Source organism: Trichechus manatus, unplaced genomic scaffold (assembly GCF_000243295.1).
Source record: "Trichechus manatus latirostris isolate Lorelei unplaced genomic scaffold, TriManLat1.0 scaffold00006, whole genome shotgun sequence".
NCBI lineage: Eukaryota > Metazoa > Chordata > Mammalia > Sirenia > Trichechidae > Trichechus > Trichechus manatus.
The window spans coordinates 17852407-17877869 of NW_004443942.1; the positions used below are offsets into that span (position 1 = coordinate 17852407).

General features: G+C 36.7%; 1 protein-coding gene across 3 annotated transcripts in view; it reads left to right on the forward strand.

Annotated features, from left to right (window-relative positions):
* The window catches only part of ANO3 (anoctamin 3), a 508791-nt gene that overhangs the window by 375198 nt on the left and 108130 nt on the right, over positions 1 to 25463 (forward strand). For all 3 annotated transcript variants that reach the window (XM_023737820.1, XM_004369722.2, XM_004369723.2), the window contains 4 exons: positions 8103 to 8234; positions 11340 to 11446; positions 14387 to 14442; positions 18465 to 18586. In XM_023737820.1, coding sequence (XP_023593588.1) covers positions 8103 to 8234; positions 11340 to 11446; positions 14387 to 14442; positions 18465 to 18586 — 417 coding nt within the window. The remainder of the gene's footprint in view (positions 1 to 8102; positions 8235 to 11339; positions 11447 to 14386; positions 14443 to 18464; positions 18587 to 25463) is intronic.

Below are 25463 nucleotides of genomic sequence, written 5' to 3' on the forward strand. Positions count from 1 at the left end.
TCAGGATACAAGATAAACATACAAAAATCAATTGGATTCCTCTACACTAACAAAGAGAACTTCCAAGAGGAAATCACCAAATTAATACCATTTGTAATAGCTCCCAAGAAGATAAAATACTTAGGAATAAATCTAACCAGAGATATAAAAGACCTATACAAAGAAAACTACAAGACACTACTGCAAGAAACCAAAAGAGACCTGCATAAGTGGAAAAAAATAACCTTGCTCATGGATAGGAAGACTCAAAATTGTGAAAATGTCTCTTCTACCCAAAGCAACCTACAAATACAATGCAGTCTCGATCCAAATCCCAATGGCATTTTTTAATGAGATGGAGAAACAAATCACCAACTTAATATGGAAAAGGAAGACGCCCTGGATAAGTAAAGCATTACTGAAGAAGAAGAACAAAGTAGGAGGCCTCACACTACCTGATTTTAGAACCTGTTATACAGCCATAGTAGTCAAAACAGCCTGGTACTGGTACAACAACGAATACTTAGACCAAGGGAACAGAATTGAGAATCTAGACGTAAATTCTTCCACCTAAGAGCAGCTGATATTTGACAAAGGCCCGAAGTCCATTAACTGGGAAAAAGACAGTCTCTTTAACAAATGGTGCTGGCATAACTGGATATCCATCAGCAAAAAGTGGAAGAAGACCCATACCTCACACCATGCACAAAAACTGACTCAAAATGGATCAAATACCTAAATATAAAATTTAAAACAATAAAGATCATGGAATAAAAAATAGGGACAATTCTAGGAGCCCTAATTCATGGCATAAAGAGAATACAAAACATTACTAATAATGTACAAACACCGGCAGAGAAACTAGACAAATAGGAGCTCCTAAAAATCAAATTCTTATGCTCATCAAAAGACTTCACCAAAAGAGTAAAAAGATAACCTAGAGACTGGGAAAAAAATTTTGGCCATGACAAATATGATCAGCATCTAATCTCTAAAATCTACAAGATATTGCAAAACCTCAACAACAAAAAGACAAATAACCCAGTTAAAAAATGGGCAAAGGATATGAACAGGTACTTCACCAAAGAAGATATTCAGCGACTAATAGATACATGAGGAAGTGCTCATGATCATTAGCCATTAGAGAAATGCAAGTCAAAACTACAATGATGAATCTGCAAAGCATCTCATAACATGGATGAAACTGGAAGACATTATGCTGAGTAAAATAAGGCAATCACAAAAGCACAAATATTGTGTGAGACCACTACTGTAAAAACTCATGAAAAGGTTTACACAGAAAAAGAAACAATCTCTGATGGTTACGAGGGATGGGAGGAGTGGGGGGAGGGAGAAATAATAAACAGACAATAGATAAGTGATAACTTTGGTGAAGAGTAAGACAGTACACAATACTGGGAAGCCAGGACAACTTCTACAAGGAAAGGTCATGGAAGCTCCATAGACACATCCAAACTCCGTGAAGGACTGAATTGCTGGGCAGAAGGCTGTGGGGACCATGGTCTCGGGGAATATCTATCTCAATTGGCATAACACAGTTTATAAAGACAATGTTCTACATTCTACCTTGGTGAGTGCGTCTGGGGTCTTAAAAGCCTGTGAGCAGCCATCTAAGATACTCCACTGGTCCCACCCCTTTGGGAGCGAGTGAGAATGTAGAGAACAAGATACGAGGAAAAAATTAGTCCGAAGGACTAATGGACCACAACTACCATGGCCTCCACCAGAGTGAGTCCAGTACAACTAGATGGTGCCTGGCTACCACCACTGACTGCTCTGACCGGGGTCACAACAGAGGGTCCTGGACAGAGCTGGAGAAAAATGTACAACAAAATTCTAACTCACAAAGACTAGACTTACTGGCCTGACAGAGATTGGAGAAACCCTGATAGTATGGCCTCCGGACACCCTTTTAGCTCAGTAATGAAGTCACTCCAGAGGTTCACCATTCAGCCAAAGATTAGACAGCCCCATAAAACAAAATGAGACTAACGGGGCACAGCAGTCCAGGGACAAGGACTAGAAGGCAGGAGGGGAGAGGAAAGATGGTAATAGGGAATCCAAGGTTGAGAAGGGACAATGTTGACATGTCATGGGGTTGTTAACCATTGTTATAAAACAGTATGTGTACTGTTTAATGAGAAACTATTTGTTCTGTAAATCTTCATCTAAAGTGCAATAAATTAAAAAGAAAAGGAAAAAAAAAACAAAACTACAATGAGATATCATCTCACCCCAACAAGGCTAGCATTGATCCAAAAAACACAAAATAATAAATGTTGGAGAGGTTGTGGGGAGACTGGAACACTTATACACTGCTGATGGGAATGTAAAATGGTAAAACCACTTTGGAAATCAATTTGGTGCTTCCTTAAAAAGCTAGAAATAGAAGTACCGCTCCTTGGAATACATCCTAGAGAAATAAGAGACATCACATGAATAGATATATACATACCGATGTTCATTGCAGCAGTGTTCACAGTGGCAAAAATATGGAAACAACCTAGGTTACCATCAATGGACAAATGGATAAACAAATTATGGTATATTCATACAATGGAATACTATACAACTATAAAGAACAATGATGAATCCATGAAACATCTCATAACATGGATGAATCTGGAAGGCGTTATGCTGAGTGAAATTAGTTGCAAAAGAACAAATATTGTTTGAAGCCACTATAATAAGAACTCAAGAAAAGCCTTAAACACAGAAGAAAACCTTACTTGATGGTTACGAGTGTAGGGAGGTAGGGAGAGGGGTATTCACTAACTAGATAGTAGGTAAGGATTATCTTAGGTGAAGGAAAGGACAATACGCAATACAGGGAAAGTCAGCACAACTGGACTAAACCAAAAGCTAAGAAGTTTCCTGAATACAACCAAACACTTTGAGGGACAGAGTAGCAGGAGTGGGGGTCTGGGGACTATGGTTTCAGGAGACATGTAGGTCAATTGGCATAACAAAGTTTATTAAGAAAATGTTCTGCATCCTACTTTGGTGAGTGGTGTCTGGGGTCTTAAAAGCTAGCTAGTGGCCATCTAAGGTGCAGCAATTGGTCCCAACCTACATGGAGGAAAGGTGAATGAAGAACACCAAAGACACAAGGATAATATTAGCCCAAGAGACAAAACGGCCACATAAACTAGAGACTCCATCAGCCTGAAACCAGAACTAGATGGTGCCTGGCTACCACCAATGACCGCCCTGACAGGGAGCACAGCAGACAGTCCCTGACAGAGCAGGTGAAAAGTGGGCTGCAGATCTCAAATTCTAGTAAAAAGACCAGACTTAATGGTCTGACTGAGACTGGAGGGACCCCGGAAGACATCGCCCCCAGACTCTCTGTTGACCCAGAACTGAAACCATTCCTGAAGCCAACTCTTCAGGGAAAGATTAGACTGGAGTATAAGACATAAAATGATACTTGTGAAGAGAATGCTTCTTAGCTCAAGTAGATACATGAGACTAAATGGGCAGCTCCTGCCCAGAGGCGAGATGAGAAGGCAAAAAGGAACTGAAGCTAGCTGAGTGGACTCGGGAAATCCGAGGTGGAAAGGAGGAGTGTGCTGTCACATTATAGGGAGAGCAACTAGGTTACATAATAATGTATGTGTAAATTTTTGTATGAGAAACGAACTTGAACTGTAAAGTTTCACTTAAAGCACCAAGAAAAAAATAATAGTAATAATGACTCTTCAGGAGGGTCAGATGTGAGATAACATTCTAGGTAGTTAAGTAGTCTCTGAATTCTGCAAATTAAACACACATCTGTTATTTATTTTTTTAATTATTGGCATATTTTCTTTTTTTGAGTTGTTGTTCACATAGTCAATATTATATATCCTTAGCTCACTCTCAATATTTCCAGAATTGCTACAAACATTGTTGCTAGCTCTAAATAAATGTTTTAGTCACTAACCTGGAATATCCAAATGAGTTCATTTGGATGAAGTGTTCAGAGTTTATCCTAGGCTTCTGTTTGGTTTTGTTTGTTTTAGATTTCTGCAAGCACAGAGAGCTTTTTGTCCCCTGTAAGTTGTGAAATATTATGGAGATCGCTGACCCTCACCCAACTTTTTTAGGGAAGTGGATCTCTTTTAATCACTGTGTTCCTATTTGAACAGAATTCAGAGCCCTGTTTAAGGGTATGAATATGATTTTTTAAATTTCCTCAAAACAAAAAGGACCCCACCTTTCTTCCGAAGAAGAAATAGAAAAGAAAGAAAAAAATTTAAAAAATAAAGACAGGTGCATTAAAAAAAGAAATATTTTTGAAATGATCCCAAATATATGAAGATTAACTTCTTTTTATTTTCTCTTCTTTGTTTCTTGACATTGTTGCAAAGCTTCTGTTAATACAGAAGTGACAGGGATATAAAACCTTCCCAAAACAAAATAAAAAAAACCCGTTGCCGTTGAGTGGATTCTGATTCATGCCGACCCTATAGGACAGAGTAGAGCTGCCCTATAGGGTTTTCAAGGAGTGGTTGGTGGATTCAAACTGCTGACCTTTAGGTTAGAAGCCTAGCTCTTAACCACTGTGCCACCAAGGCTCCAAAACTTTCCCAGGATTCATAAACTCTGTATATAAATCAAAGAAGTACTCAACACTGTTATGCTTGCTGTTCCTTGTGAGAACACAATAGTTAAGTTGTTCTCTTTTAAGGATGGGAGCATAAGCGATTCTCTGTGTGACAATTGTGTAAAACCATTGAACTGATGTGGCTTCAACAACATGCTTGATAAGATCAAAAGTAAACTTACTAGTTTGAAAAAGTAATTGATGGGTTTGGCTTTGTTTTGTTTATTTTTTTACATAAGCATTAAGAATTAATCTTTTTTATTTATCCAATCAACCATTTGCTGGTAATTCAAGATACTTAACATATGAAACATGAAATTATTATTCTATATGTAGGTCCTTTGACTTTGAATTTCAGACTTATAGATCTTCACACTTTCATGATGATAAGTTGCTTTTAGAACAATGGTTCTCAAATTTAAGTGTGCACACAAAATGCATGGGAATCTTGTTAAAATGAAGATTCTGATTCAATAAATCTGGGGTGTGGGCTTGAGCTAATGCATTTGACTCAAGCTCTCATGTGAAGCTGATGCAGCTGGTCCAAATACCACTTTAAGTAACAAGGTTTTAGATGTCCTTTTACTTACGGTGTTTGTTAGTTGCCATCAAGTTGGCTCAGACTCATGGCAACCTTATGTATAACAGAAGGAAACATTGCCTAGTCCTGTGCCATCTTCTACTTATATTAGACTCAGATATTATTTAACTTTAGGATATTTTATCATTAGCAGTCCATCAAAAAAAAAAAAAAAGCCAAAATAAGTAGCTGGAAAATGTGTACCTGATTTGAGATTAGAGTGACTGTGCTATGTCCAGATATTTAAATATAACTGAATTTATGGGTTCTCAATTGCAGATAAAATTTGGTTTGGATAAGCACAATACCCAGCAAACAATTTAACCTAGATAAGGCATGGAACTAGATTAGTGGTGCTTGTTCTAAAACAAGTTGAAATAAGCTTCAGATGGTTTGAGTCAAATGGAATTTAATTAAACTGAATTGAATTATGGCTTCCCCAAATTCTAGGAGTTTTGATTGTGTGTAGTGGCCATTGCTGTTTTTATATGTTGTAAAAAGTACAGATAATACAACATTTGCCATTCCACATTTTTCACTTGTACAGTTCAATTACAAATCATGTTATGCAACTGTCACCAGCATCCATTGCCATATTTTCCATCCCCATAAACAGAAACTCAATGCTAAAAAAACAAAAACAGAAAAACCATTGCCATCAAGTCGATTCTGACTCATAGCGACCCTATAGTACAGAGTAGAACTGCCCCCCAGGGTTTCTGGGAGCTGTTGATTGATTTGAACTGCTGACTTTTTGGTTAGCAGCCTGAGCTTTTAACCACTGCGCCACCAGGAACCCCATGTTATGCAACTGTCACCAGCATCCATTGTCATATTTTCCATCCCAATAAACAGAAACTCAATGCTAGGTAATAAAAATTCCCCTCTTTCCCCTATCTTCCCACCTCTGGTAAGCACTGTTAAACTCTGATCTTTATACACTTGCCTATTCTAAGTGTTTCATATTAGTGACATCATACAATATTCGTCCTTTTGTGATTGACTTATTTCACGCAACATAATATTTATAAGGTTCATCGAAGTTGTGGCATGTAACAGGACTTTGTTTATGAGAGAGTAATATTCCATTGTATGCATACGCCACAGTCTGTTTGGGTTGTTTCCAACTTTTGGCTATTGTCAGTAGTACTGCAATGAACATTGCTGTACATGTGTCTGTTAGCATTGCTGCTTTCAAGTCTCTTGAGTATATACCTAAGAGTGGGATTGCTGGGTCATATGGAAGCTCTATTTTGAGCTTTTTAAGGAACTGCAAAAAATGTTTTATACAGCAGCTGTACCATTTTGCATTCCCACTAGCAATGTTCTTTTTGGTCTCCACTTCTGTGGGGCCACATTGCTCTTGATTTAAAAAAAAAACAAACAAAACAAAACTGATTTTTAAAATACAACTAGGGAAGAGCTGCCTCCTCAAAGTGAAGTCGCCCTTAATGACATGAATGGAGTCAAGCTTTTGGGGCCTTCATTTGCTGATGTGGCATGACTCAAAATGAGAAGAAACAGCTGCAAACATCCAGTAGTAATCTGAATATGAAATGTACATAGTATGAATCTAGGAAAATTGGAAGTCATCAAAAATGAAATGGAAAACATACAGACTGATATCTTAGTTATAAGTAAGCTGAAATGGACTGGTATTGGCCATTTTCAATTGGACAGTTATATAGTACACTATGCATTGAGTTGGGCAAATCTGCTGCAAAAAAATTTCTTTAAAGTGTTAAAAAGCAAAGATGTCACCTTGAAGACTAAGGTGCACCTGACCCAAGCCATGGTATTTTCAGTCGCCTCATATGAATGCAAAAACTGGACAATGAGTAAGGAAGAGCGAGGAAGAATTGATGCCTTTGATTTACGGTGTTGACAAAGAACATTGAATATACCATGGACTGCCAGATGAACGAACAAATCTATCTTGGAAGAAATACAGCCAGAATGCTCCTTAAGAAGTAGGGATGGCGAGAGTCCTTCTCACATACTTTGAACTTATTATCAGGAGGGACCAGTCCTTTGAGAAGGACATCATGTTTGGTAAAGTAGAGGGTCAGCAAAAAAGTGGAAGACCCTCGAGGAGATGGATTGACACAGTGGCTGCAACAGTGGGCTCAAGCATAACGATTATGAGGATGCTGCAGGACTGGGCCTGTTTCGTTCTGTTTAACGTAGGGTATCTGGTTGGAATGGACTAACAACAACGACAATCTGCTGCAAAAGACCTCTTTAAAGTGTTAAAAAGCAAAGATGTCACTTTGAGGACTAAGATGTGCTTGCCCCAATCCATGGTATTTTCAATCGCCTCATATGCATACGAAAGCTGGACAATGTATAAGGAAGACCAAAGAAAATTGACACCTATGAATTATGGTGATGGCAAAGAATACTGAATATACCATGGACTGCCAGAAGAACAAACAAATCTGTCTTGGAAGAAGTACAGTCACATTGACATAGTGGCTGCAATGATGGGCTCAAGCATAGCAAGGATTGTGAGAAGGGCTAAGGACCAGTCAGTGTTTGGTTCTGTTGTACGTGGGGTCACTATGAGTTGGAACTTACTCGACAGCACCCAACAACAACAACCTACATACAAACACACACACAGATACACTGGTTTAATAAATTTATCATGCTGCTTTTATATTGTTTATCCTTTTTCTCCTATCACCATCCTTATGAGTGATGATTCTTTGATATTTTCCACAAGGTTTTTCTCACAAGCGTAGCATAGTTGCTCTGAAAGAGTTTAAGCAAGTACAGGATTTGGTTTGTTATTCATTTTGTGTGCTGACAGAAGGAATGTACACGTGTGTGTGTGTCTTTTTTTAAACTATTTTCTTTAAGTAACTGTAGTCAAAGGTAGGCATGACTCTGGAATGTAAAATTATCTAATTCTGAAATGTGATTGTGTTCCAGGATGAAAAAAAATTTGAAAAAAATCATGAAGTGGATGCCCCAAAACCCAATGGCTCTCGACAAGTCAGCTTTTCCAGACCTGGAGGAATTAGAATGCTACACTGGCCCCTTCAGCCGTGCACGGATTCACCAGTGAGTTACATCTTTTCTCCCACCATCTGCCGTTCTACCTTTCATTACCTAGAGTTTGTTGATAGAATAAAAATATCTGTGATGTTTCCATTCTTTAACAAATAAATAAGAAAATGTATCATTATATTATAATTTACACTTAACGTGAAGAACGTTCAGTGAACAGTATTAATTCTTTATCAGCTGTAAGATTTAGAGACATTCAAGACACAAATAATAAATTGCAAACCCATGGATTGATAGTCTAGTTCCCAACTCTTCCAAGTTAATTACTCTGGTTTAGTAAGTCACCTAATTAAAATAATAATAATGACAATAGTAATAATAATAATTTCTGTTAACTAACATGTTTGAAGAATAGGTTGTTCTAATTAATAAATTCTTATACTTAAACCATACTTAATATTTATCTGTTAATTAAACTGCTCATTTTAGTTTAATCTTATGTAATTGATTCAAAAGATAAATTGGAGTTTCTGGAGGGATTTGTTGTATAATTTTCTATCCATTTATTCACTTATTCATTCATCTACTATTTACTGAGTTTCTGTGTGAATCAGGTACTGTGGCACAAGCTGGAGATATAAAGGGTATTATGACACAGTCCTTGCCTTCAAGGGTACTCTCAGTCTAATGGATCTGACAAAAATGTAAATAAAAAATCAAATAAATAGAGTAAACGTAAATATAAAGAAATGCACAGTGTACTACAGAGCTATAGTTGTAATATTGACTTGGCTGTATGCCACTCTGGTTGGCCTATGTTCTGTGAATATAGGCTTATATTATGGGAAGCCTGGTGTTTCAAGGCAGGATGGAACAGAATTCTAGACCACCAAACATGTTACAATTAATGGGAAAGTCTGCCCTCCCAAATATTTTGTTTACTCGTAACCTACTCTTAGAGGTGGATCTAGAAGCATTCTTTGTAATTCCAGCTATAGGAAGGGAGGGAAGCAGTGTAGATCCAAATGACTGCCAGGTTTAGAGAGAGGCCACAGTTGAATGGAATCTTCTTCAACTTTGTACTGCAACTTTTTCAGATCGTTAAGTCTCTATGGAGCACCAGATAAAAAACATTCTGCCCTTTCTTTCTGAACCCAAGAAACCAGAGTGATCTTTAAACAATATCAGTCAGATCATACAATGGCTTTGCTTAAAAACCTTCAATGGCCTCCCATTTGTACTTACATTTCAAATTTCTTATCATCTACTATGTGACCATATATGCTGTGGTCCTTGCCCATTATTGTTACCTCATCTTCTACCATTTTCCTCACCATTTACTTACTCCAGCCTCAGATCTGTGCCTCAAAATCTCAAGCGTAGTCCCCCTTCAGAGCCTTCACTCTTATTCTTCTCTTTGCTTAACATGCTCTTTTCCTAGATCTTTGCAGGGAATTGTCCTTCTTATCATTCAGCTCCCATTCAGACATTACCACCTCATAGATATCTTCCCTGAAAATCGCTGTCTATAGTCTTTTTGTCCTAATCATTCTGTATGTTATTCTGTTTCATTTTTCTTAATAGCAGTTATCTGAAAGTATATTACTTACTTGTTTACTTATGTATCATCTCTTTCTTCCCACCATACTGTAACTTCACAAAAGAAATGTATCTGCTAAGTAAATATTTGTTCAAGGAGTGCAAAATCAATGTGATGATGAACAAAGCAGGTGGACATTCCTTCTGACACCTGTAGTTAACAGGACAGTGAGTTTGGTGCATCTGAATACAAAGATAAAAAGCATAATATCAGAATATTGGAGGAACCTACAATCTAATACAATGTACAGGTATATAGATTAGCATAGAGCAGCACAGAGTAAAATCAACGTATAGGAAAGATACAAATAAAATACACATTTGTTTTAAAAGAGGGAGAAGCCACATCCAGAGAAGAGGATCTGGGAAGCCTTTTTGAAGAAGGTAGCACTTTTCAGCGGGTAAAAATATGGAGAGAGAGAGAGGTGGGGAAACAGAGATAAGAAACAGAGCAAAATGAGGAGGAAAAGAATGAGATTTTAAAGTGATGATAGATTTTGCAATTTGATTAATTGCTAAACACAAGCAGCCAGATCTATGGGAATTAGGCTGAGGGGTATGGTGGAATGTAAGTGTAGAGGATTTGGAAGGAAAATAAGAAATTCAATTATGCAAGTAATGAAAACTGCTGACAGGTTTCAAATAGAGGAATGTTCTGAGGATTCCAGCTGTGTTTTGAAAACCAGGTTGGAAATTGGATGGCCAGGTCGAACGCTCTTCTCATGTCTAGACAAAAGACAAATAGACCCACAACAAGGGTAGCACCAAAGCTGGAGAGAGGCAGTTCAGTTAGAAAACTAATTCAGTTTGGCAACTGTTTGAATATGGAGAGTGAAGAAGAAGCAAGGATGATAAACGACCTAATACTTCAGTGCTAAGTGCCTGAGAAAATGGTGGTTTATCATTAACCACAGATAAAGCAACTGGAATCAGGAACTGTCAGACTTTGAGTGAGGTCTAGAGCACTCATTTTTTGAAGCTGTTGATATATGCCCAAACAGATTCATTTCCTCTTGGTATACCCTTCTGATCTTCACATCATCTAATCTCACATTAAAAAATTTCACATCGTCCCTCTTTATTACTCTTCTTAGGGTGGGGCAATATAGGGCATGAAGGGGAGGGAGGACTAGTCCTCATTCTAAGCTCTGAAAGCAAAATAAGCCAGATTGGAAAGGTGAGTCGGAGAGATGACTTCAATTTTTAATGTGTTCTATTTGGAACTACATTGCTTAAGGTAGTACAAAATTTATGGAAACCAATATGTAGTCTGTTCTCCCCTTGTTCCATGCTAAACATGAAATATGAGTACGTCTAGACCTTCTTATAAGATGAAAGAAGATATTAAAATGAATATTTGATAATGTTCTGTATTTTTTATGAGTTTTTTTTCCCTCTGTCAAATGATTTTTTTTTTGAAGAGGGTGGTTTCTACTCTAATTTACTATATGCATGCATTCATTTTAATGGCGAAAACGGATGCTATACTCAGGAGCTTGTAACTGTTGTGAATTCTGTGTTCTGCTTTGGACACTAAAACCAATTCCCTCATCTTAACAGCTTCATAATAAACAATAAGGACACCTTCTTCAGCAATGCTACTCGAAGCAGAATAGTCTATCATATGCTGCAGCGCACCAAATATGAAAATGGCATATCAAAAGTGGGTAAGAACATTAATTAATGCCTTAGAGAAAATAGAATGTGCTGATAGTTATACCCAGAATTATTATTTTTAAAAATTGAAGCTTTGCCTTCATGCATTCAATATGAGAATATAAGACATTGAAGGCAAACTCTAAATATTCTATTTTGAAGCATTTTAATAATACCAAACCAAGCCAAACAAAAATGATTTGACCATATGTATCAAAATGTAAAATGTGCAAACATTTTGACACAGAAATTTTACTTCTGGATATTTTTCCTAAGTAAATAATCAGATTTTTGAATAATAATATATGTAGAAATGTGACCTTTGTTGCTTTGTTTGTAATAGAAAAAAAAAAAGAAAAAATAGAAACATCTTAAATCCACCTTTGGGGACTAATAATTAAGTTAAGCTATATCCATATAATGTATCCCTTAAAAAGTATGTGACATTTTTTCACTCATTTGTTATCACAAATGTATCAAGCATCTCTTATATGCTGTCTATTATACAAAGTGTAGAACACAGATCCTTTTTTATGGAGGTTGAAAATTAGTAATTAATTCTTTCCTTACTGACTTCAACAGATATCTACAATGCATTATTAAGTGAAAAAAGGAAGTTCACAAAACTATAAGTCTATTGTAATTCAAAACAGAAAAAAATAAACAATATATTTATATATGAAACTTTTAGAGGTTATCTGCAGAAGGTGAACTCACAGCTAAATTTAAATGTGTAAATTTTTGTGTTTGGATGTTTAGCAGTGAGCTACTACAAGTATAATACAAAAGGAAATTGAGATAGTTTCACCTAGAAAAATTAAATAAAATTGGAAAGTTTACATACAGCAGAGCAAAAATAACGAGTGACAAATATGCTGGACTTCTAATTGTAAGGTTGAAAAATACAAGGAGACTAAAGAGATCAAATGTTAGTTATGTTCTAAAATTCTTGAAAATAAAAAGTTGGCAGCCAATAGAAATATATACCAAAATTGAATGTCTCATAAATTAAATGAACTATGTTTCATGTCAGGTATTTTTTTCAAGATGAACCTCAGACTTCAGTTCTCTTCTGATTAATCATACCATTAGTACCTGAAACCCATTGCTGTTGAGTCAATTCTGACTCATAGTGACCCTATAGGATGGAGTAGAACTGCCCCAAGGCTGTAAATTTTTACAGAAGCAGATTGCCACATCTTTCTCTTACTTAGTGGCTGGTGGGTTTGAACTGCTGACCTTTTGGTTAGCAGCCAAGTGGTAACCACTGCCCAACTAGGCTCCTCCCATTAGTACAAAGCAGTCAAAATAGTTACTTTAGACACTAAGGCTTACCAAAATAAATAAATAAATAAATAAATATATCTAGTCAAAAATATTCGAAAGAAGAAATAAAAATAGAGAAATCCAGAATGGGAATTAAAAATTATTCATTTTTATATAAAGTGTCTAAATTATAGCATTATGTACTTATGTAGACTTTAAAATAAATATGACATTTTAATGATTATAAAATTATCACACCTTTTGTAGAAAATAAACACAGAAAAGTAGAAAAAATTTATAAAATGTATTAAAAAAGTATAAAAATTATACCCCTAATTTCAATTATCACTGTTAAAAATTTATACTGATGAGTTATAAGTATACAGTGTTTACAGTTTTCTATCTCATTATTTTTTAAATTAGCATTATGAGTATTTTCTCAAGCTCTTAAGTACTATTTGAAAATATTATTATAAATAAAAAAAACAAACCCGCTGCTGTCCATTCGATTGTGACTCATAGCAACCCTACAGGACAGAGTAGAACTGTCTAATAGGGTTTCCAAGGAGCAGCTGGATTCGAACTGCTGACCTTTTGGTTAGCAGCCAAGCTCTTAACCACTGCACCTTACAAGCATTCATCAAATCACGATTTATAAAATACCTAATATAAGTGATTGTACCATAATATATTAGATGATTTCCCAATTTTGGATGTTCAATTCTTTTCAATTCTTCACTAATATAAATAATATTACAACAAAAATTACTCTCCATAAAGGTTTTCCCAATTTTTATTCTCACTAGACCTGTATGAAGAGTATCCATTTCACTACACCCTCACTGAGACAGAGGGGCTTTTAAGAAAATGTCTCATATCACTATATTTCTTTGACTCAGTATTAAAAAATAATAATAATAAGGGGCACACCAGCCCAGGGGCAAGGACTGGAAGGCAGGAGGGGACAGGAAAGCTGGTAATGGGGAACCCAAGGTCGAGAAGGGAGAGTGTTGACGTGTCGTGGAGTTAACTAATGTCATAAAACAGTATGTGTACTAACTGTTTAATGAGAAGCTAGTTTGTTCTGTAAACCTTCATCTAAAGTACAATAGAAAAAATAAATTTCTCAATGCTGATGTCTTTTTGCTGGAGCCCTGGTGGCACAGTGGTAAGGGCTCAGGCTGCTAACCAGAAGATTGGCAGTCCGAATCCACCAGCCACTCGTTGGAAACCCTATGGAGCAGTTATACTCTGTCCTATAAGATCCTTATGAGAAGGAATTGACTTGATGGCAACGAGTTTAGTGTTTTTTTGGTTTGGTTTTAATATCTTTTTGAGACTTTTTTTTGAGATGTGGAATTCGCATGCTTCTTTGACCAAACTTTGTTGTCTTGAGGACTGATTTAATCCTAAATAAGTATTAAAATGTGCCACATTTCATGATATGGCAGAGTGAAACCATGTGTTGGCATTTTACCACTCTTCATTTACTAATGTCATAAGGACACGACTAGACTCTTAGCTTCAGTCTCTTTCACAGCCTCACTCATGGGCAGTGTGGCTATCGAAGTTATTGGGTTATTTTAAGATTTTAAATTAATTATGTATCAAATACCTGTATGTTGCTTCAGAGGAAAATCTTCATTCAAACTGACTTGAGAACTGTTCTTTTCTTCTCTTGCCAGGTATCTGTAAACTTATAAACAATGGTGCATATGAAGCAGCGTTTCCCCCACACGAGGTAACTTTGAAATACCATTAAAACAGTACCATTTCTATTAAGAAAAGTTTCTCGTGCTCAGTACTCAATACCATTTTTTCATTTGAGTCTGGCTGCCCTTGCTCAGGGGTTTAGTCAGTGTGTGGCCCAGAGCTTTTCTGAGACCCCATTAGAATCCTAAGGCAGCACAGTAGCTCCTTTGTCCCTGAACCGTTCTGCCATTTGTCCTTGTTGCCCCAGCAGATCAGAAAGGAATCCCAGCCTCGGAGGGAAGTCTTGGACCTGGCTTAGACACTCTGCAATAACCCCAGTTAGGGAAGAGAGGCTGGCAGCTCTCTACGCTCCTGGGCACAGAGCTCCATGCTGATCCATCTCGGGATCCACACCACACCGAAACAGGGCAGGTGCTAGGTTGGTGTCTATTGCTTTATGATGCTTGAAAATTTAAAACACACAACACACAACAAAAAACCTATAGCCCATTACCTAATTGCTTCTTTGCCAGATTACTGGCTCTCTACCAGCTGTGGTAGGCCCTTTCTGTTGAGTTATGAGTGACATTTGAATCCATTTCAACTGTCCCCGCCCCCCAATACATACTGAATTCTTGACTTCTTTCTTTAAGGTAGCTTTACATTTCAAATAAAAATGGGGTCATTAGAGATCTTCACTTCTGGTCTCTCAAAAACTATCACTCTTAAAAAAAAAAAAAAACTACCACTCTTCTATTTATAAAATTAAATTCGGGAACTCATAGGACATAATCTCTATACTGGAGGAGTTCACAGACTAGTATAACTAATAATAATAAAATAAATAGAACACTTCCTATTTGACCTAAACAGAATTTTTTATGTGGATTATCTCACTTAATTTTTGCAACAACCCTTTGAGACAGACAATAATATTACCTCCATTTTGTAGATAGGTAAATGGAAACAAGAAGAGGTTAAGTATCAAAGGCAGGTTTTGAGCCCACAAAGCCAGACTCCAATGCTTATATTTATGATAGTGTACATACTTAAAAAGGAATGGTAATAATAATAACAGCCAGTACGTTAGTGTGTTTCATGTGCCAGTCCCCGTACATGTATTTTCTCATGAATTCTGATGATAATCCTGGAAGGATAGATATTATTGTTCCCATTTTAGAGATAAAGAAACTGGAGCTCGGAGAAATTAAACACTGTCAAATGTCACACCATTGGTAAGTGGCAAAATGTTCAGAGTGGCAACTTGAGGCCTGGGGAAGGTTTTGTAATAATAGAAGATTTGGTCTGTTCCCTGTGTAATTTTCTTTACATAACTAGGCTGTTTACTAACCATTGTTTTTTACTTACAAAAGAGACCGTGGCTAAAGGAGAAAGGAAAACATTGTCAGGGGAATTTGGTATGAAAGGGAAAAAAGAAAAGGAAGGAGAAGGAATATATATGAGAAAGTTTGCCCAAGAAGTTGATAGAATCGATAATTCTGTCCAGTATGAATAGTGGAGACAGATAAAAGGTGGTTGGAGGAGGGGGCCGATTATGGGGTTACTGGGGATCACAGAGTGTACATGAGCCTCCAGAAAGGGATGAAGGCTGGTGGTGAGCAAGAGTCATCACTTTGGTCAGTTTTTCTTGCAGTCCACCTCGTGTCACTGTCAGCCCAGAACAGTGTGCTTGGCTGAGGTTATTGAGCAGTTAGAACAGTGATAAACTAGGTATTCTAAAGCTTGGCTTCTGCAGACCCAGAAGTCCGTATTATCTGAGCACCGAGACTATGAAGGAAAGTCATGTATTTTAGACAGATTATTAGCAATTGAGCAAAGAAAGTTGAGATTTTGGTTCACCTGCCTCTGCTACCCAATCTCAGGACATTCTGCCTTAACAGGTCTCTCCAAATTCACAGGCAGACAAATTTTTCCCAAATGCATGTCCGCATGCTTTGAATCTAGATCTTTGCTGCCATCTTCCTTACCTTCCAATATGTAGGCTTAAAACACCTTGGGCCACCCTTAGGGAAGACAACTTTGAGATTCACTTTAACTGTACTTACGTGTTTACCTAATTAATTTATCTATTTCTTTAGAGGGCCAGAGGTGACATCCATATATGGCTCTCATTTCAACCTAAGGCACCTGCCCTGGTGGCACAGTAGTTAAGAGCTATAACTGTTAACCTAAAGGTCAGCAGTTCACATCCACCAGCTGCTCCTTGGAAACCCTGTGCGGCAGCTCTACTCTGTCCTATAGGGTTGCTTTGAGTCGGAATTGACTTGCCAGTAACGGGTTTGGTTTTTTGGTTTATCTGTAATTCAGGGTGCCCTCTTTCTTCATAGGAACTCATGTTCCTGGTTGTTTGGAACAATTTTGATCACAATTTTGTACTTTTCAATGAACACAGTATATCAGACACATAAAAATGACTAACATTGATTGCATACTTCCTATGTGCCAGGCACTTTATAGGAATTATCCAAGAGGGCCATCACAAAAATCTTCTAAATCGGATGTCATTATCATTATTATGATCCTTATTTTATAGGTGAGGAAGCTGAGGTATAGCTCCACTTGTTTTAAATTTTCATCAAACTTTTCATAAAAGTAGAATCGTACATTGGGGTGAGGTGGGTGAGTTTATCATACTCTGTGTCTCATGTTTTTGTTTAGAAAATATTGTCACTGTATCTATTGCCCTCTTTCATGATTGTAAAAGCAGAACAGTTCTGCCATAAGAAACACTTTGCTCTATAAGGCATATACAATTTGTATTTCCTAAATTGCAGTCTTTATGACATATTTTTGGGGAATGATATAAAGAATTTGAAAAATTACTTCAATGTTTGGAATATTTTATCTAAAGTAAATTTTGAGGATTCTAGAATTTAAAACATGAGTAGCACTCCTGGTTCAGGCCTCTTATACCTTTTGTATGAGCAGTTATTCTAATCTCCTCCTTATAAAATGAAAATAAATACACATAAACATAAATATAAAATGAAAGAAATCTGTTATGGGACTGGATCACTCTGTAATGCAGATTATTGTTGTTAGGTGCCATTGAGTCAGTTCCAACTCATAGTGATCCTGTATACTACGTAACGAAACACTGCCCAGTGCCGCACCATCCTCACAATTGTTGCTATGTTTGAGCCTATTGTTGCAGCCACTGTGTTCTATCCATCTCTTTGACGGTCTTCCTCTTTTTCACTGACTCTCTACTTTACCAAGCATGATGTCCTTCTCCAGGGACTGATCCTTCCTGATAACATGTCAGAAGTACATGTGACAACATCTCTCCATCCTTGCTTCTAAGGAGCATTCTGTCTGTACTTCTTCCGAGACAGATTTTTTCATTCTTCTAGCAGTCCATGGTATAATCAATATTCTTCACCAACACCATAATTCAAATGCATTAATTCTTTGATCTTTCTTATTCATTATCCAGCTTCGCATGTATATGAGGCAATTGAAAATAGCATGACTTGGGACAGGTGCTCTTTAGTCCTCAAAGTGACATCTTTCTTGTTAATACTTTAAAGAAGTCTTTTGCAGCAGATTTGCCCAATGCAGTATATCGTTGATTTCTTGACTGCTGCTTCCATGGGTGTTGATTGTGGATCCTAGTGAAATGAAATCCTTGACAACTTCAGTCTTTTCTTTGTTTATCATGATGTTGCTTAATGCAGTTTAATGCTTTTAATTTCTGAACTAAACATTACAATGATTTCTCTCTGTGAAAGTGAAGATAATGTTATTAAAAGACCACAGGTTCCAAACAGTGAAACCTAAAGTCTATTTTATGGTAAATAAAATGGATCTCATTGGTTTAAAAAAGGTAATTTAAGAAAGGATTTTAAGGAACTATCAGAATATTTCTAATAAAGAGAGATATGTAAGATCATTTACTATATCATTCCAGTGATGAGCCTAAGTTTACAATTTCTAAAGATTTCAATATGTTTTTAAATTGTTCCTTAAAGGAAAAAAAAAGCAATTCTGAGTTAGTTCAAATTTTACTAAAAGAATGGATACAATTTATCTTGTATTTATCTGTTTCAGGGAGCCTACAAGAGTAGACAGCCCATCAAAACCCATGGACCTCAGAATAACAGACATCTATTATATGAGCGCTGGGCACGCTGGGGAATGTGGTATAAGCATCAGCCCCTGGATTTAATCAGGTACTGCAAATGAATTGAGAGTGGAAGACAAACTATGGTGTTTTGTTGCCATTTTTTTAGACTTGTAATGCTTTCATTTACCCACCAAACATTAGTATCACTCAGGATGCAATCAGAAAAAAAAAAAACCACTATAGTTTCTTCCAGATAAGGAACTTAATGCAGAGAATTGATTACACAGGTGATGGGAGAGCTGAGAAATTAAGCAGAAGTAGTGAGGCAGACAGAGGTTAACAACAGGTGAAAACTGTTAACACCTCTAAGGCTGCAGAGACAATGGGAAGAGGTAGCACTACCAGAGCTCAATACCTGGGCCATTGGGCAGGAGCTGTACCATTGCTCCGGCTGCTGGCAGAGAAGTGGCAGGGAGGGGAGCCATGGAGGTGACATAGCTACTGGTGGGACATCCCTGAGGAAGAGTAAGAGAGTGGAAAAAGTCCCAGCTTCTCCCTTCTACCTACAAGTTTTCTAGTACTTACTGGCCCGACTTAACCAGAAGCAATTTATAAGGGAATCTAGGTAATCTGTATCCCTGGTAAAATAAATCAAAATGGGGAAAAAGCAGAAAATGGATCTGAGAGCAAAGAAGAAAATGACCAACACAGTCTCTGTTCATGTACTTATCTTTCAACATAGATTTGTGGAGTTTCAACTCTGTATCAGGAATATATTCTAATGAGACATTGCCTTCAACTTGAACTAGTCTTGGAGTACTGTTACATTCATGGTTAATAATCTTTTAACTTGATGGGGGATAATTTGTTCTCTCTTTTTTTTTTAAATCAGGAAGAATATATTAACTAGGAATTAGTCAAGTCTCCAGCTAACTATAAATAGTTGTAGAATGAAAAAACAAGGGCCATTCACTTTATAAGTTAATGTAAGGTTGATATTTTAAAATTTTATGAAATACATATACCAAGGATAACTTATAACTGTGTCATTCAGTATCCCAGTAGGAAACTGATAGAATACTGAAAAGGTACTTGAAGAAAATTCAATAAAGAAACTATACATAGAAGCGTGCACATAGTCAAGAGAGACAGCAATTGATGATGAAGCACCCAGGGAGTAACAGCAGCTGGAAGCTTTTATGACACTAGGCTTGACAGGACAAGGGGAGGGAGCATTTAGGCAGAACTTGTCAGAAGCTATAACCATAGAAGAGGAGCTGCCTGACAGAAGCTATGGGCATAGGAAGAAAGCAACTACTGCCAAACCATAGCCCAACAAGGGAGGAATCTAGGGTAGTCAATAACCCCACATTTCTCTTCTCCCAATCTATGATCCCCTGCCGGTGTCTCCAATTGGCCGATAAACTCATCAGGAAGCCAGAAGAAGAAGGGAACCTAGATGATAAAGTCCATAGAGATGAGTCTCCTGAGGCATATAACTCTGAAACCCGTTGCTCTCGATTCTATTCCAACTCATAGTGACCCTATAGGACAGAGCAGAACTGCCCCATAGGGTTTCCAGGAAGCGGCTGGTGGATTAAAACTGCTGACCTCTTGATTAGCAGCCAACCTCTTAGCAGAGAAGAAAAGGTAGAGACTTGTCAGGAGGTGCAAAGGGTAAATATCCAGCACCATACTCTTTATTTTAAACCTTAAGTACTTGAGTACATAGAACATCAGGATATTTTGATGCTGATTCAATCAATTGCATGAAATTCTCAGATGCTTATTTATGCATGGGAAAGGGTTGTTATTTTATTATTACTTTAGAGATGTAGTACCACAGTGAGAGGTGCTGCTTCACAAAATCATCTTTATTAGGAATTAAAGTTGAGTTTTCAAACAGACATTTAGTGCTGCTTCAGGTAATTTCATTGAGTACCCTATATTTTAAGTAAGTACAATTATTTAGCTATTAGCAGTTATTTGGCTGCCGACATAAAAGAAAAAAAATTGCTAGTAAAAATTATACATTTTGTCTTCAAGAGGCCAAAGGAAGAAGGGTGAAGGGCCCACCCAAGATGAAGGTCATATAAGAGTATAGGTGCCATTTCAACATGCTTGCTAACCTCAGGAACTTGCTTGTTACCAAAATTGACATGGTGATGAGGCAGAAATACATATTAAACTATGCAACCTCACATGTAGAATTTCTTACAAGACCCAATTTTCTACAATCAGCAAGAAGATTAAGTCTTAAAATCTGAGACTTTTTAATTATTTGGAATTAATTTCATTATTCTTAAGACCACACCATTATGAAGATGAAGTTCCCTTATTATGTTGCTTCCTATCTGTAATAAGGAAAAGAGAATGTTCACAAGTTGGATTTTTAATAAATGCTGGTCACAGATGTTGGAGACCCACAGGCAAAGCCTATATTCTTTACAGCTGAATAAGGTGATTCTTTAGTATTGGATTGAAAGTGAGGGGCCGTCAATTCAGTTTCTTTTTAATAAAGAACTATTTATGGACGTGTTTATATTTTTTCCCTTTTAAGAATGAATGCAAACCTTTGTTGCAAAGGCTTATTTTAGTTTTGATCAATTTTCCATGAAAAATACTTAAATCTGGAAATAGCACATTTTGAAAATCATCAGCAACAAAACCTGCTTAGCAAAATAGTTGTGTGACTTTTTAAAGAATGATTCATAAAAGACATAAAAGTGATTGAAATTAAAAAACAATCACTAAATAAAATAATTCTCTTTAAAAAGTAGCATAAAAAAAGAAAGAAAAATAAAAAGTAGCATTCAACATTTGTTTATTTTTTATAGTAGAGGTTATTTCAGCAGCAGAATCCTGTCATCAAATGAAATGTTACATAGTACTCCAGGATATAAAAGAAAGAAATAAAAAGAGAGTGTCTATGATTGAAGTGTGATGGAGAGCACCACCAATGGCAGCCCCCATTTCCTCTTGTCCTGTTATGGCTTTGCGATACCTCTAGGGAATAGTTAGAGATCCTAGAAGATTGTGGAGGCCAGTGCTCTGGATCAAGGGCATTTTCATCATCTCTGTTTGCCTGGAGCTAGCTTCTTAAAACACCCATACGAAACCTACTTTGACTTAGGTGATTATACTCCAGTCAAGTAATAATGTTTCTCCTCTTAACTTTTAATAATATATAATTAAAAGTCTCACTATAATACTGTCTGTATAAGGAGGTCTGTCTGTGCAGTCCTCTGTCATGATTATTATAAAGATATCCCATTATATGTCAGCAATATACGCTAAAAACCCTATTTCACCCCACAGAGGAACACTTGTTCAAAGGAATGAATGTCTTTATTGCAACACCTGCTAATATAAAAAGATTCAGTCTCAAACTAGAACATTATCATTGTATAAGAAATGAATAGACTGTTGGTCTGTGTTTCCTAGGAGAAATTAGTGAAAGGATAAAAGATTTAGATAAATGATGCTTAATGAAAGATGACTCCAGGTCTACATGTGGTAGAATATGCACAAATTTTAGTTGACGTAATACAGAGCATGGAGTAGAGAAAATCAAGTTTAGCAAGAAAAGCCTTGTTTAGGAAAAATGACAAGAGAATTTTCTTTCCGGCTAGAATCACTGACCAGTGCCGTATCCCCAAATGAGCTATAAACAAAACACTAGCCTTTCAAACTATAGCTGGAACAAACCTGAGTGTTAAGTAATCATTATAGAAGATGGAAACAAAACAATAGTAGTGAAATCAGGAAATTATTTGTAACCAGAGCTTTCCAAACTATATGACAGTTAGCTTGGAAGTAGGCTAGGTGAAGAAAGGGCAATTGAGTAGTCATTAGAACTGTCTCATTCGTCTGCCATTTCCATATAAATTATGCTTATCAACATCCATTCTCTTAGTTTCCTTCTGTACTTCCAGTGGTGAGTGCTAGTGAAACAAGACACAGGTTCACCTTCAGAGCAGCTTACAATCTCATGTGGAAGGAGAGGAATGGAGGAGTGATGAATGATTATCATGAAGTATTATAAGGTTAGGACACTGAAGCACAGGTGAGGGTAACATGGGAGCAAGAGGAGAGGCATCTAACCCAGAGTGCTAGTGGAGTTGAGAAAGACTTACTGAATAAGTGATATAAAGTTAAGGACAAATGCAGTCAGACAGGGAAAGGGGATGACACTAAGGATTCCAAACTGATGAAACAGCATTAACCAGGGAAAGTTTTGTGTGTTCTGGGAACTGCAGAGTTGAGTTTTGTAGTGGAAGATGTGACATAATTGTGCAGACTGTGTCTGGCATGAGGGTGCCTGGCCAAGGCTGCAGATGAAGACTGTACTCTAACTTGCTCTCAGCATCCACCCAGAGGAAAGACAATTTTCTAGTTAGCTCCATTAGCTGTAGTCCTGTGACGTGGAGAGTGAAAAGGGATGCTACTAGGCGGAGAGGGAAAAAACAAGAATTGGATTATAATAAGTTTTATGAGTCATATTAAGAAGTTTTGCACAAACCAAAAGATAGAGAAGGAAGGAATACTCCCTAATTCATTCTCTGAAGCAATCAGAACCCTGATACCAAAATCAGACAAAGACACCGCAAGAAAAGAAAACTACAGGCCAATATCTCTTATGAATATAGATGTAAACATCCTCAACAAAATACTAGTGAGCAAAATCCAACAGCATATTAAAAGAGTCATACATTATGACCAAGTAGGATTTATTCCAGGAATGTAGGGATGGTTCAACATTAGAAAATCAATCAACATAATACACCACATCAACAGAACAAAGGAAAAGAACCACATGATCATCTCTATCAATGCAGAAAAAGCATGTGATAAAATCCAACACCATTTCTTGATGAAAACCCTAAATAAGATTGGAGTAGAAGGGAAATTTCTCAGTATGATTCAGGGCATAGATGAAAAGCCAACAGCCAACATTATACTTAATGGAGAAAAACTGATAGCTTTCCCCTTGAAATTGGGAACAAGACAAGTGTGCCTGCTCTCACCACTTCTATTCAATATTGTGTTAGAAGTCCTAGCCAGAGCAATAAGACAAGAAAAAAAAGAAAAGGTATCCAGACTGGAAAAGAAGAAGTAAAATTATCTCTTCGTGGGTGACATGATCCTATATATAGAAAATCCCAGAGTCCACAAGAAAACTTCTAGAGCTAATAGAGGAATTTAGCAAAGTTGCAAGGTACAAGGTCAGCAAACAAAAATCAGTTGAGTTTCTCTACACCAGCAATGAGAAATCTGAAAGGAAATTAGAGAAAAAATTCCATTTACAATTGCATCTAAGAGAATAAAATACCTAGGAATAAATCTAACTAGGGAAATGAAGGACTTACAGTACAGTGAAAACTGTAAGACACTGCTGAAAGAGATTTAAAAAGACTTAAATGAAAAGATGTTCCATGTTCATAGATTAGAACACTTAATATTGTTAAAATGTCAATACTACCCAAAGTGATTCATAGATTTAATGCAATCCTAATCAAAATCCCAACAGCCTTCTTTGCAGAAATAGAAAAACTAATCCTCAACTTTATATGGAATGGCAAGAAGCCCCAAATAGCTAAAGCAGTGTTGAAAGAGAATAACAAAGTAGGAGGATTCATACTTCCTGATTTTAAAACATACTATACAGCTACAGTAATCAAAACATCCCAGTAGTGGTATAACAATAGACACATAGACCAATGGAACAGATTTGAGAGTCCAGAAATAAACCCGCACATCTATGGTTAGCTGATTTTTCACAGTGGTGCTAAGTCCATTCAGTGGGGAAAGAAGAGTCTCTTCAATAAAAGGTGCTGGGAAAGTTGGATTTCCAAATGTAGAAAAAGGAAAAAGGATCTGTGCCTCACACCATATACAGAAACAAATTCAAAATGGATTAAGGATCTAAATGCGCAAAATAAAACCATAAAATTCTTAGAAGAAAAAGCAGGGGCAATGCTGTTAGGCCTAGCTTTAACAGTGGATTATCTAATGTAATAACAAGAGCACAAACAGCAAAAAACAAAACAAATATATGGGACCTCATAAAAATTAAAAAGTTTTGTTCATCGAACGACTTTGTCAAAAAAATACAAAGACAAGCTACTGACTGGGAGAATATCTTTGGAAACCATATAGCCGACAAAAATCAAATAACCGAGATATATATAAAACTTTGACAACTTAACAACAAAAAGACAAATAACGTAATCATAAAATAGGCAAATGACTTGAATAGACATTTCTCCAAAGAGGACATTCAGATGGCCACCAAATACATGAAAAGATGCTCAGTGTCAGTAGCATTCAAAGAGATCCGAATCAAAACCACAGTGAAATACCTTTTCACTCCCACTATGATGGCTAAGATAAAAAAATAAAATAAAATAACAAATATTGACGAGTATGTGGGGAAATTGGAACTCTTACCCATTGCTATTGGAAATGCAAGATAGTATAGCCATTGTGGAAAACAGTGTGGCAGTTCCTCAAAAAACTAAAAATGGAGGTACCATATGACCCAGCAATTCTACTCCTAGGTATATACTCAAAAGACTTGAAAACAGAGACTCAAACAGACTTGTACACCAGTATTCACTGCAGTACTATTCACAATAGGCAAAAGATGGAAACAACCTAAATGCCCATCAACAGACGAATGGATAAACAAAATGTGGTACATACATACAATGGCACACTACTCAGCCAATAGGAGAAATGAAGTCTTGATACATGCTACGTTATGGATGGAACTTGAAGCATTATGCTGGGTGAAATAAGTCAATCACAAAAGGATAAATATTGTATGCCCTCACTAATATAAAAAGACAAAAAAAGCAAAATGTATCAGAACAAAGTTTATTAGTGGTTACCAGGGGTGGGAGGGAGGAGGAAAGGGTGGGGGTTAATGACGATGGAAATATTGTGTTGATTAAGGGTAGGTTTGCACAGCCAATTATTGT